At 42.4% G+C, this 13,227-nt stretch overlaps 1 protein-coding gene across 4 annotated transcripts in view; it reads left to right on the top strand.

Annotated features, from left to right (window-relative positions):
* LOC105203576 overlaps nucleotides 1–13,227 on the top strand; it is a 340,742-nt gene that overhangs the window by 311,593 nt on the left and 15,922 nt on the right. For 3 of the 4 annotated variants that reach the window (XM_039447253.1, XM_039447254.1, XM_039447255.1), the window contains 8 exons: nucleotides 3,243–3,357; nucleotides 9,064–9,335; nucleotides 9,480–9,752; nucleotides 9,941–11,477; nucleotides 11,549–11,652; nucleotides 11,777–12,157; nucleotides 12,273–12,356; nucleotides 12,981–13,147. In XM_039447253.1, coding sequence (XP_039303187.1) covers nucleotides 3,243–3,357; nucleotides 9,064–9,335; nucleotides 9,480–9,752; nucleotides 9,941–11,477; nucleotides 11,549–11,652; nucleotides 11,777–12,157; nucleotides 12,273–12,356; nucleotides 12,981–13,147 — 2,933 coding nt within the window. The remainder of the gene's footprint in view (nucleotides 1–3,242; nucleotides 3,358–9,063; nucleotides 9,336–9,479; nucleotides 9,753–9,940; nucleotides 11,478–11,548; nucleotides 11,653–11,776; nucleotides 12,158–12,272; nucleotides 12,357–12,980; nucleotides 13,148–13,227) is intronic. The other variant, XM_039447256.1, reaches the window with a different exon arrangement.

The raw sequence follows: 13,227 nt of genomic DNA on the forward strand, positions 1-13,227 counted from the left end.
CGTTAAGTGGCAGCTGCTGCTAATCCTCGCGCGCGGGGACGCTCGCTTCTCTTTTCGGGGGTCCGCGAGTCCGCGGTTAGACATGCAGTTGCGGGCTTTAGTTGCGACTTACGACGTGTAATTCGTTGTATTTTCGGAGGAATTGCCCTCGTATGCCGCGCGCGGCTTCCGCCCCGCCGCGAGTCACGTCGATAGCGACCGTTTTTCATTACGCTGTACCGTCCCGTGACGAATGATTTTTCGTAGCGATAAATCGTCAGCAATAAATCTGCGCCGACGCGTTTCAGATTTATTTTCTGTAAGTAGTTGACGTGTAGCACGATTGATCGTCTGGAGGTAGGAATTGTTGGAAAACGTAAGCGCGTCGTAGATTGTCGATTGATCGATGCCCCGTGTGGCCGGGATAAGAACAAGAAATATCGGAAATAGCCGCATGAGACTCTGGCAGCATCGTTCGTTAATCGCCCCTTTGTAATCGTGCTCTAAGAACACAATCTACGTGCTTCTTCTCTGAATTGTATTACTTGCACGCGGTCGTAAAATAGAATACTGATAGATATATTGACCAATCGAGTTAAAAACGCCGAGTCGACAGATACGTCTGTACGAGACAGTTTTACAGAAACGTAAAAATAAATTGGAATTAAATTAAATCGATAAATCAAGAGAGAAAGGGGCGAGGGAGTGCTGATGAGCTGAATAAATCTCTGTCCGCAATTGTACACTCTTTTCGCGGAGCATAAAAATAATTTGTAAAAAGAAGCGTCACCGCGCAAAGAACTCACTAAGGGTCTAATCATGGACAATGGCTGGCGATCGCTGAGATAATTCCGGTAGCTGGAATCGACACAGATCGAATTGATGAGTTCGGGATCGGCGCGGCGCGGCGCGGCGGACGTTCCGCAATCAATTCCGCGTATTAACGGCCGCCGATCAATATTCATGAAGCGAGTAGAACGATGTACGCCCCGTCAAAGACAGAGTTCAATTTCGTGGGAGGCGTGATATATACGTGGCTGTGGGTGCGTAAGTGCGCTGCGTTACACACGTATCGAAGTAGGAGATAGGAAATTGAGGTCCGTCCCGCGCGCTCCCTTCCCATTGAGGCTCCATGAAGATGACGATGATGACGTATGTATCCGGAGAGATATATTATCGACGCCGCCGGTCACTGTAAGGGCAGTCGCGGCGGCGGGATACAGGCACGGAAGATGTATGCTCATGCAGCACCCTCGACGCGGTGCAGTATATTAGTATGCTAATTATAAACGTATCTCGAAACTCGCGGAGATCGGTTGGGGAGATGCTCGGGGAGGCATCGATCTCTCTCGCGTATCACGGGGACGAGTCGCGAAGTCCACTCGCAACGACATGCGTATAACTCGCGGAAACTTTAAGTAATATAACTTTTACGCGCGGGCGCCTTAGGGAAAAAAATTACACGGACTTTAAGGAATTCCTGCGCTTAGTGAGTTACGAAGTAGGGCCACCGTAGCTCGCGGCGACCTTAAGTTCGCGGCCAAGAACGGCTTATCTTGGAACGGGAGAGATATGGAACGGGGAACGGGGAGAAGGAGAGTTCTCTTGTGAAGATACTACTTCGAGGATAATAATAAATCGATACGATGATGATAAGTCCACGATAGTGAGATGCTTTTGTGTCGACAGTGTATTGCGTTTTTTAAATTGCTTTTTCAATCGATCGATATCGCAATGTAGATGGATTAAAAAGAATTTACTGTATCGTCTTGGAAATGCTATGTAGGAGCATTTGAGCAATTGAGGACTTTTTTAAGAGCATTGAAAAAGTAAATATAATCTTAATAATGGACAGAGTATAATGTATCGAAGTACAAAAAAAATATTAATTCTTGAAACACGATCTAAAGACAGGAATCTCGAGATTAGAAAAAAAATAAAAATAATGCGAAGAAAATATTTGATAATTTCTTGAAAATTTTTTACTAAACAAGAATATCTTCAACATATTAATAAAGCTAAATGTTAAATTGCAGGGAGTGAATAGAATAATGTAAACATCGAGGAAGAGAATATATATATTTTTTTATTAACCAGAGATTAATCCACCAGTGGTCTTTAATACAGATTCTATCCTTGTTAGAATAAAGTCATACAATGCTTCAGTTACCATTGGAATGTTGTACTATTTTTTTAAAAGAATATCTTTTAATTATTTACATGAATGAGATGTTAGAGAAAGAAATTTGCTTCTCACACTATTTTCTAAATTTATCCTTTGTCCTTCAACTTTAATATTTTTTCAGCTAGCATAGCTGTCTGACTTATAAATATCATCGAGTCATTACGAGTAGTTTTAAAGGACAGAGTGAAAAACAGATATTCTCTTTTAACATTTATTGAAAGCTGTTCTGCTAGAGGAACGATATAACGTTGCGCTATGGTCATTATTTAAGCATTATACCATCTTATTCCAAACAAGAATAAAATCTGTATTAAACACAAATGGGCAACCTCTCGTTAATAAAACATATTTTCTAGGTGTTCATATTATTTTGTCTACTTCTTGTATATGTAAAAAAATAAAAAATAAAAAATATGAATAAATCTTATCAACGTAATATGTTGAGCTTTTGCCATTTGGAATTGAAGCTTATCAGACGCTGATTTGATTCTTCGCCAACACCAAGAAACTAGGCACTTTCCTTAGCGCCCGGTGTATTACAGGATGTTGAATCGCACACGCCGGAGATTCCATTACGATATAATCCAGCGGGCGCCTCAATTAGCCTTGCTCAGTGATTAGCGTGCATCTCCGGCCACCCCTCGCTCTCCCGCTTCTCCTATTCACCATAGTAGTCTCCCTACGTCTCTCCCTTAGTATCCTGCGCGTCAATTTGCCCGTGATTTGAGCTTCTAATCCAGGTTCTCCCGTCACGAGTCCTTCGTGGCCTGGTTCAACGAGGATTCTAGCTAAACTACGAGTCCTAGATGAGCTCAGGTGAAATCCTGCCACGCGCGACCAATAACACCTAGCTTTATTATATTCGACCGCGATCAGTTAACGAAATGCCCAGTGCACGTGCTCAAATCGATATTCCATGATGATTTGGCATTTTTCCTTTTGTTAGTAATATTTTTGACAGAGAACGCGAAAAATTTTAAGCGCTTAGAACGCTTACTAGTATTCGATTTTTATTACGCCCTAGATTAACCTGTTCACCTTGATTTGATGACACGTACGTTTTTATTGCGTGTTACAGGACGCGGAGAACAAGAAGAGCGAGAAGAAAGAAGTTGCCGGACCACCTTTGCAAACGGCGTCCGTCAGCGTGAGAGCGCTCATTGAGGAGAAGATCATACAGAAGAGAACGACAGGTAAGATAGTTAAGACGAGAGGACAACAAAATCGAAAATGATTTAGTCAGGTTATTGATTATTGCATTTCTCGCAATGATGCGATGACACATCGATCGTAACGTCCATGACAAAGTTACGACGAACGATAAAGTCACAATTCCTGTTTCGCGTCGGCGATGCATTGTTCGACGCAATATGGTCAAGCGAGGAGCAGTGGTCGCGACAACGTCATTGTTCCGTTTAGATCCCGAAGGTATACACGTGTCATAACCGCGGGAAAAAAGAATTAATACAGTGTTCCGGCGGGCGATGCTGAGAACACAGAATCCACGAATGCGATTCTGGCGTGATTTACGGGCGCGTATCCCCGATTCGACTGTGTATCTCTCGTTCGTCCGTTTCTCCCCCGCTCGTGTGTATGTACATTTGCCAGAACGGAGAGGACCACCCTGTGATATTTCGCGAGGGAAAGAGGGTGCCTCCTCTCTATGGGGGTACGGTGTATGGACTGCCGAAGAACCGTGATTTACGAAGCGAACACGCCAGAATATTTCTCGCATTGTCCACGTTGGCGCGATAAATCAAGCCGACGGCAGTAGCAGAACGGACCGGCGGGCACCAGGCCCATGCTTTTGTAACAAAGTGCGCGTCGTTAGCGATTTATGCGCGATTTCGTCTCGGCATCTGCCAAGAACGGCGAGGGACGAATCCGCTATCCGGCCCGGCGCCTTCTGCGCCGCTCCTTTCGGTGACCGTAAATCCAAAATAAACGCAAAATGATCGTTGGGATGCGATCATGTGAGTGATCGCTGGTCGTCAACTCTCGGTAAAGTCATTCTCAAAATAATTTTGAGAAAAAAATCAATATCATCGGAGTCTACATTTTAACGTTGTTAATCCCTAAACACACCGATCCTGTAAAATATGGAAACACATTTTTGGGTCTGGGAGACTTTTTCAACTTTGAGAAGCTATAACTTTGATTACAATCAATATTTTTCTACGATTTTTTTTTTTAATAAAAGTTCAAAATCTCAGGAGTGTGACTGCACAATCGGCATTGCCGAAAAATAATTTATTGTGAAGTTATAAAAGCAAAACCATTAAGCAAAAATGAGAAAATGGTCAAAAATCCACTTTTCCTTCAAAAAATCATATCTTTGCAACAAAACACGTTTAAGGACTTTCAAATACGGCGTTTTAAAGCTAAAGAGTTGCACTTTTAAAATAAAATTTGGCAAAGACATTTTTTTTAAAAAGTATAATTATGTAACATGGAGAATAGAGATATTTTTGGGCATCTAAAAATCCACTTAAAAAAAAAATTATATCTTTGCAACAAAAAACTTTGAAGAACTTTACAATACGGCGTTTTAAAGCTAAAGATTCATACTTTCAAAAAAAAAAAAATTATATCATTATCATTTCTATTAAAAAATGTACTTATGTAACAAGGCGAATATAAGGTATTTTTTATTAAATCGTGTCTAAAATTGAAAATTGATGTGTTTCATGATATATTTCGGAAAAACTTCCTTTTCTACAGCATTTTATAATATTCCAACTTTAGACAGAGTATATGCGAGTAACATCCGCAAACCAACCTGTTCGAACGTATTTTGTCTAACTTTTTTATGTAAAATACTCACAAAAAAAGTTTCACTTACACACTATATGGGTTGCATTGACCCTAACAAAACTTTGCTGCCATGCCGTTCGAATTCTAGTTGACCAAAAAAGTTGATCAACCATATTAATCGAAAGAAGAGATTTCAAACTTTTTTTACGTCTTGGTCCGAACCTCCTATCTCATTCCGTCTTCACATAGCAAGCGTTCAAAACTTCATATGGGGTCTCTCAAACCCATTTACGTGTTTAAGGGTTAATATAGAGTGATATCGTGAAAAAATTTTAGCTTCTTAAGATTTAAGAAAAAAAAATAGATTGTTTATAATAGATTGTTTTAGGATTAGATCTGTCTGTAAAAGTTTCCAATTCATTTATTTTTATATTATTTATAGTCATGCAGAAATAATTCTTATGACGCTTTTTTTCCCTTTCAGTATACAAAGATCTCGTACTGAAAAGATTAACGGTCGTTTTTGGTGTTTAGCTTGGAGCAATTTTTTTTTAAATTTTGCGTCTACAATTTACGCGTGAGGTAATAGAGAATTTACGCGTAACATACGTCGTTGCTTACAATGGATGCTCTGTTCAAGAAACATACTTTTCGACGTAATTTATTCGGGAGAGATGAAGTTCAACACAGCATTTCCTGTGTAAATCTAGATTTGATTTTTAACAAGGTTATTCTTTTTCAACCGGCATAGAATGTTTGTTTAACTGAAAATTATTCGTTACAAGTCGTCCTCTCACGCGTGAGGAAGTAGGCGATACGGAGAACAGCGCTGCGTTTCAAGTAGTAGTATAGATCGATCGCGGCATTGTAATACGGCCGCGCTGTAAACGGCCAAGTTCCTTTCCGAATTCTACCACATGATGGACTCGAAAATTCTATGAATATTCGATCACGCGCGGTTATTAATCAACGTACAATAGGAATCGCTGTCTACACACAACGTCGTTTCCATCGGCACGCCAGGAATTGTTGACAGTCATTTAGCTTGGACGTTGGTGCCGGCCATTATTTTTTGAAAGCCTCGAAAGTGGCCGCACAACAAGATCGATCGATAAATAATTTGCTGGCGGGAGCGTGCTAGTCGCGATGCGCCGCTGACGATGCATCGGGAATGCGCGTTGCACCGTTATTTGGTTGTCGGTGGTGCAACGGCGCTGGCGCAAATTTTTGACAAAGGGTTGGCGAGAGGACGAGAGAGAATGGAACATCGATAGCAACGCGCTCGGTCGTGTTGGTCGCCCAGCAAAATATCATCTATCGAACGTTTTCCGAACGTGCACCAAAGAACGCGCGTAGAGGCGTCTGATAACAATCATGCGATAAATCAAACGAGTAATTAGACCTGTGACATTTCACGATGATTGTTTTTCGATAGTCCAATTTAGTTCTTCGCAGATATATGTCCAACAATAAGGGGACGTATTCAATATAATTACGTAAACTCAACTGTAATTCCATTTGTCAGCGATTGTATTTGTATTACATTGTGCGTTTAAAATATGAGTAAACGATAAAATGCATTGATTTAAAAAAAATTTTGCCGTCGATGTGATTTAACATTTTTAAAAAGTACGGGAAACCGTAGAATTTAAGGAAATTTTCTCTAGGAAAGAATTTATTTTAGATTTGATGGGAAAAAAGTGCGTGATTTAAAAAAAAAATACATACGTATGCCCATATTGAAAATTGCCACATGTGGATTATTAGCGCAAACAAATCTTTGCTTTGTTCTATCGACTTTTTCGCGGCGGTTGCTGTATCGACCACAACAATTTCCATTCGAAGTGCGGATAGAACAGGCCGGAGACAGGCCCGCGCGACTGCCTCGTTGGAAGCAATTTGCCTCGCCGCGATCGATGATTGGCAATTTGTAAAAATATCACACGGTCTCGCGCCGGTGTGCCGATACGCTGTCACACGTACGTCACGGAATTTGCGGTTTATGCAAATGCATAAGCCTCGCATGCCTTTCACGTGACGATCGATAAAACTGAACAAATCCCGTCGCGTTTTTTTACAAATTAAAGAGTAGAAGCTTTTTCGTCGATGAGACAATCTACATGATCTCTGGAACATTGCCGAATTCTGTAAGACTCGCGTTGCTGCTTGAAATGAAATTATAAATGATCTTTTACAAGTTTATGAGAAACACACGTTGGTTGCGGCAATCGGTCACGCAACAAATTTGTAACGCTCTTTACAAGAAATCATTTGAGGCTGCTAATTATACGCTACGTGTCATAAAACTATACGGAACAGTGGACCGAGATGCACGGTATAATGGTCAAAAAAAAAAAAAAAAAAAAGTAATACGAAAAGAGCCGGCTCGAAGCCAGAACGAAGGCCAGATATTCATGAAATCGTCGTGGAAAAGTTTCGTCGCGATACAGCTGTACACTCGGCGAATCCCATTTCCTCCTTTCACCCTCTCCCCCGCGGCGACCAGGATATGCACGCATTTATTTCCGTCGAGTTGTACGGCTACCATGAACGATTGTGCACGCTATAGAATATATTTTTCAGTATGCTGCGATTTCAGTGGCGGTGGAATATTTATTGCGGCGCGCGGCGGTGGGTGGGTGCGCCAAGTGCAAAACGAAGAGGTGGATCTCGCGTGTAGATCTTTTTATAAATAAGTGACAAAATATTCCATTAAGCTTTCATTGTCTCGAGTAAATTATATAAAATACGTATTTTATGAAAGTGAAATATAAAATTTGCTTCATTACATTCAGAATTTATTATATAACTGTTAAATTTTTTTCTCGTAGCTCGGAAAATAAATCTATAGAAAGATATGAATTTCTCATAATACTTCAGTTAATTAAAAAATGTATGTATGGCTTACATTCATTCGCTCGTATTCGCGCGAAAAAGCGACGCGAACTTTTACATTTTGCCGGATATATTTCTGATCACTGATTATGATCGAATAGTTCACTAATATTTTTTTCCCCACATATTCGGCGCGGCATGTCGGCTGAATGTATTTCATGTCTGCTCGGTTATAATACTCTGTCATCCGTGCGCTTTCGTAAAAATTGAGTCAGTCCGTCGGACTACGGAATACATTATAACTAGAACGGCATGAGCGCTTTTTGAAATTTAAATGTAGTTATTCCAGCAAACCCACCGTTCTCAGGATATGCCGTGACGTACCAGCACGCACGCTTTTTTGAAATTTAAATATTGTTATTTTTAGAGATACAACGTACCGAAAAATTTTTATTGCTCGGACGAAGGGAGTGCCGTACGACGTATGTTGTTGCTTCAGCCAATCCTCTCTACAATTTTTATTCCTTTTTTTCCTCTCTCTCTCTTCAATTATATATACGTAAAGCCAAAGGGAAAACAAAAACGTCGACGTGCGGAGCGGGCGCACATCGCGGCTGAAAGAGAGCACCAATTCGCGGCCGCCATTGTCGGGTGAAGGGCGAATCGAGGAAAAAAGGGCGACAAAAGTTCCTTTTATTTCGAGCGCTATACACTCCCGTTTACGCATACAGGAAAGCTCTCTTCCGCTTTTCCCGCTTTCCGTTTCATGGTCCTCTGCGCCGTCTTTCTGTTTATTCCGCTCGGAAACGCGAGGGCGTCGCGCGCGCACGCACTATGCCGTGTTCTCAGTAAAAAGGAAAAATATCTTACCGACCAATCCATCTTCCGTGGTCGCAAACATCAAGTCTTCAGAGACACCTCTCACCTCTCGCCCAGTGTTTATTCTCGACCTGAGACACGAGAGCAAACTACATACAGACATCCCGTGTGTTTATCCCGCCAGCCTTTATGGAGAAAAGTGCTGCTTCTGCTTTTCAAAAATTAATAATAGGCAAAACGTGATTATAATGAAAGTACACTTATTCTTTCATCGAGAAAATGAAATAAATATTTTTTGTCGTTCGTGCAAAATGTAATGACGGTTGAATAAGTAGGGCAACGCCTAAATTGTATCATCTGTGTAGTCGCAAACGTGACTACATTCAATGATTTGCTTTTTATATTTATGAAGATTCCCAAGATAAAAAAAACTTTCGCGGTCAATTGCCAGCAAAATTATATCAATGGGGAAATATGTTTGTACATTTTAGCAGTGGACGCGAACGGCAATCAACAGCCACGTGCGAATGCTACTGTCTTCACTACGCAAGCGGACGCCGTTTCGCAAATCGCCGTCAAGACGAACTTTGCGGTGCCAGCTCCGCCGCCTTTGGCAGCGGGGGAAAAGGTGCGTCGGTTTTCCGATGGTGAACACTTTCGGCAGCCTAACATCACCGTGGGCGGTCACGCGACCGTCCAGAAGCAATTACAAGAAGCAAAAACTCAGGCTCAAGCGCAAGCACTTGCCGACATGATCCTGAAGGTATAAGTCACTATTTTTTTTTTTAGTTGTAATAATTTTTAAATAATGATATCAAAATTTTTTCTTGAATTAACAATGTAATACATCGTTAATAAATACAATCACTTAAAAAAATACGCATAGCATGTCTCTAATGACTCGCAGGGTGCGAAAGTGGCTGTGAAGAGAACCACCTCCGATCCGGGACAAAGATTACATTTGACTTATCAACAGCCTGTGCAATCAGCGCCGACCAACCAGCAACCGAATAATCAGCAACCGCAGGCACAACCTGCAGTAACGGAAAGCTTTACGATGACAGGATATGCCGAAGATGGCGGTTACTTCAGCCCAAGCCTACAGGACGAAGTGTTTCAGCAAGTTACAACAGTTCCTGATAGCGTACTTCTGCACGCTACCCATTTGGATTCGATTGAGGTAAACAACTTTGCTCACACAATTCTTCATATTACTTCCGTTTTAAAAATCAATTTTTCGATAAAGAAAATTATAATCCTTTTTTATAATTACAAAAATTCATGATTCTTTTGTGTCGAGGTGTAAAGTAAAATTAATCGGTTAACAGTTGCATTTTTCTTTTGATCGTGCACGTTCGTGTTTTACAGTTTCAGACCACGGCCAGTCTACTGCAAGAACAATCTAGCGAACAGCTGCAGAATATCACGCTGGGAGATACGAGATACGGAGTACCGAGCTCGCAACACACAGTCAATCCGGATCTTCAAGCGCTAGTGAACTCGCCGTTGCCCGACTCCCTAGCCGAATTCAGTACTTACGCCGCGCAATACACGGAAAGTCCTCATACGTTGTCAACCCAGTCACCCTTACCGTCGCCTTTAACGCGACACGACAGCCCGAGCTTCACGTATCCGACGCCACCGGCCAGCCAAGAGGGCCTGCTCACCGGAAGCCTACCGTTGCTGAGTCCCCAGGAGGATCCGGAGAACGTACGACACGTGTCGTCGCCGCTCTCGGCGGCGTTCTACACCAGTACGATGTCATCCGCTGCGGCCGTGGAGGAGGCGCTGAACGAGGTGCTGCCGGGTGAATCCGAGGCAGATGCGGATCTCTACGGGTCCGGTTCGCCAAATCCGCACTCGCCACTGCCAAGTCCGTTGTCGGCGACGTCGGCGCCGTCGCCGCTGCCGCCGTCCTCCGTCTCGTCGCCGGGACCGGTCACCTTTACAGGCACGAGCTTTCCCGTGTCGCCGCATCACGCGCTTCAAAATCAGATGATGCCGAACTCGGAGGATCCTCTGCTCTCCTCGACCTCGAAGGACTTTGCCTCCGGTCGTAGACGATTTGAGTTTCAATCGTACAAATTGATCACGAGCCAGAATCTGATGGATTTCGGTCTTGGAAATGGCAGTCTGGCTGGCATCGTTGTCGACAACAACGGCGAGTTCAAGCTTATACAAACGGCGGGTTTGCAGAAGGCGAACGTGTTCGTGCAAGCGGGTTCTCTCAGTCCCGCGCTGACATTCAAGAAAGAAATTCGACTGGCGACACCAAAAATCGAGCCCGTGACCGTGAATCTCGGCCTAAACGTTCAAACGACGAATCAGCAGCAGTGCAACACGGGACAGTTCAATCAACAACAAATCGTCAACCCGACTAAATTTTTCGTTCAAACTAACCACACGACGAAGAACAACATCTTAAGACACAAAACAGCCGGAAATTTACCGATACCTATCGAACAGATCAAACAGGAGCTAATGGACGAAGACGTGTTTCTCAGTCCTGGCAGTTTACCCGCCAGCAGTCCTGTGCGACATTGTCGGAAAAGGCCACGCATGGATGGCGGCCAGTATGCCAGTAGTTCGCATTTTTATCCGTCGCGACTGCGGAAGGCTTGCGATCGTCATTGGGACAGTAGCTATACACCGCCACCGATTCTAGACCCATCTCGTCCCGGTCCGGGACTGTACGCGAGATTACATCAGCACGAAAGAGACTCGGACTTCAGCTCGGACGATTCTCAAGGAAATGACGGTCCACCGCCGAGGATCAACATCGGCACGAGATATCAAGCTACGATACCTCCGGTGGAGTATGATGGAGATAGGGGAAAAGACGGGCCCGAAGCCGACCATCTTTTGTGGGATCCCGGCATAAACAACGTGCTCACGAATACCGAGCGTAAGTTCCTCTTTCGTATGCATGGAAAAAATAAATATATGGCAAAATGTATAACAAACGATTGCTTGCAGTGGAGATGTACCTGCAGTTCGCGTGTTGCGCCGCAGTGCCGGGCGGTGGTAGAAACAAAGAGTATGCGCTTCATTTGTTGCACATGTGCAAAGGGAATATTCATGTAAGATATTTTTTGGAATTCACATAAGCTCATATCGAAATCGCTTTAACATTTTTGATTATTTTATACTTCTCGAAAATCGTTGATATATTTGATATTTATGCAGATTTAACGTATGTTTCAGGAAGCGATGGTGAAATTGATGAGACCAACGCCTACGCTACCAACGGAGCATCCTCTGCTCAGCTACGAGTGCCACGAGTCCGATAGATGGACGTCACACGAAATGGACGCGTTCTATCAAGGACTGCTCAAGTACAACAAAGACTTCTCCGCAATTTCGCGGGACGTCGGTGCCAAAACAGCAAAACAGTGTGTGCAGTTCTATTATCTTTGGAAGAGGCTTTGTCCTGACGAGTACAAGAGGTTGCGTATTTGTCATGGAAAAGGGAAGATCAAGAACGAGATTAAAGATAGCAAAGATACCAAAGAGCTACGCGACGCCATCGCGTCCGTGACGGAAATGGACTTTAGTGAAGAAAAATCGATTCTTCATCGTACATTGGTAAGTTTAAGTGTACTCCGTCGTTTTCTGTTTTATTTAATAATACCACACTGAAATTACGTAAACACGTAAATGTGAGTGTAAAAACGTGTTCTTTATTTTTCTGTCGATTTAGCTACAATCACACGAAAGAGAAAATTCGGCGACTCTAACCACCAGCGAAGGAGAGCTGAGGTTATTCGCATACGACTGCACAGATGTAAGTAATGATTTTTCTTATTATGCAAATATCTCATCATGTTTTTACAATTAGTTACACGAGAATCACATATTTAACTCCTAATAACAGCTCTTTAAAGTTTTCGCAAACTAACTCGAAAATAAGTTCAAATCTTCTCAATTTTAGATAATACACGTTATTGATATATTATAACACAAGCCTATTGTGAAACATGAATATAACTGATTCAGAAAAGAAAATATACATTCGCAAGTTATTTTTATGTCTGCTGCTCACCTCGTATCCTATTTCTTTACGTATGCTGAGTACGAAGAAATTTTTTTTTATATATTACGCTTTTATATTTTGATTATACGTCTTAAAATAAAAGAATAATTTTTGCCATTGTAAAACATTGTTTATAAAATAAATTTTACTTAACAATTTCGTACTCGGTGTATTTTGAATATCTTACATGCGTACATACGTGTGGAGATTTAAGTGTCGCATGAGATTGATTGCTGATCCGTCGTTTTCTCACGCTTCATTTAAGAGAATCGAGGATGTTGTGCGTTGTGTGACCGTTGCGTTACTTATCTGTCGTCGCCGTTGTTGTTTGTTTGTGTTGTTTATTTTGGCTTTGTGTTTTCTTTGTGTTGTCAGAGCTTTAGCGGAAGTGTAACAGTAACGATGGCCGGAAGCACCCAAACCGCCCAAATCGGCAATACCGGCCACGCCACAGTCAACACCAACTCACAAACTCACACTAGTTCTGAGCAACAACTACCCGCGCCCACCCCACTTCACTACCCCTGCAAGATTTGCGGGAAGTAAGTCTCCAATCTCTAATCTAAATTATCCATTTCCAATAATTGACGGCAGAGCTCGTATGATGCGCGTGCTCTAATAT

This window comes from Solenopsis invicta, chromosome 3 (genome assembly GCF_016802725.1).
Source record: "Solenopsis invicta isolate M01_SB chromosome 3, UNIL_Sinv_3.0, whole genome shotgun sequence".
NCBI classification, from domain to species: domain Eukaryota; kingdom Metazoa; phylum Arthropoda; class Insecta; order Hymenoptera; family Formicidae; genus Solenopsis; species Solenopsis invicta.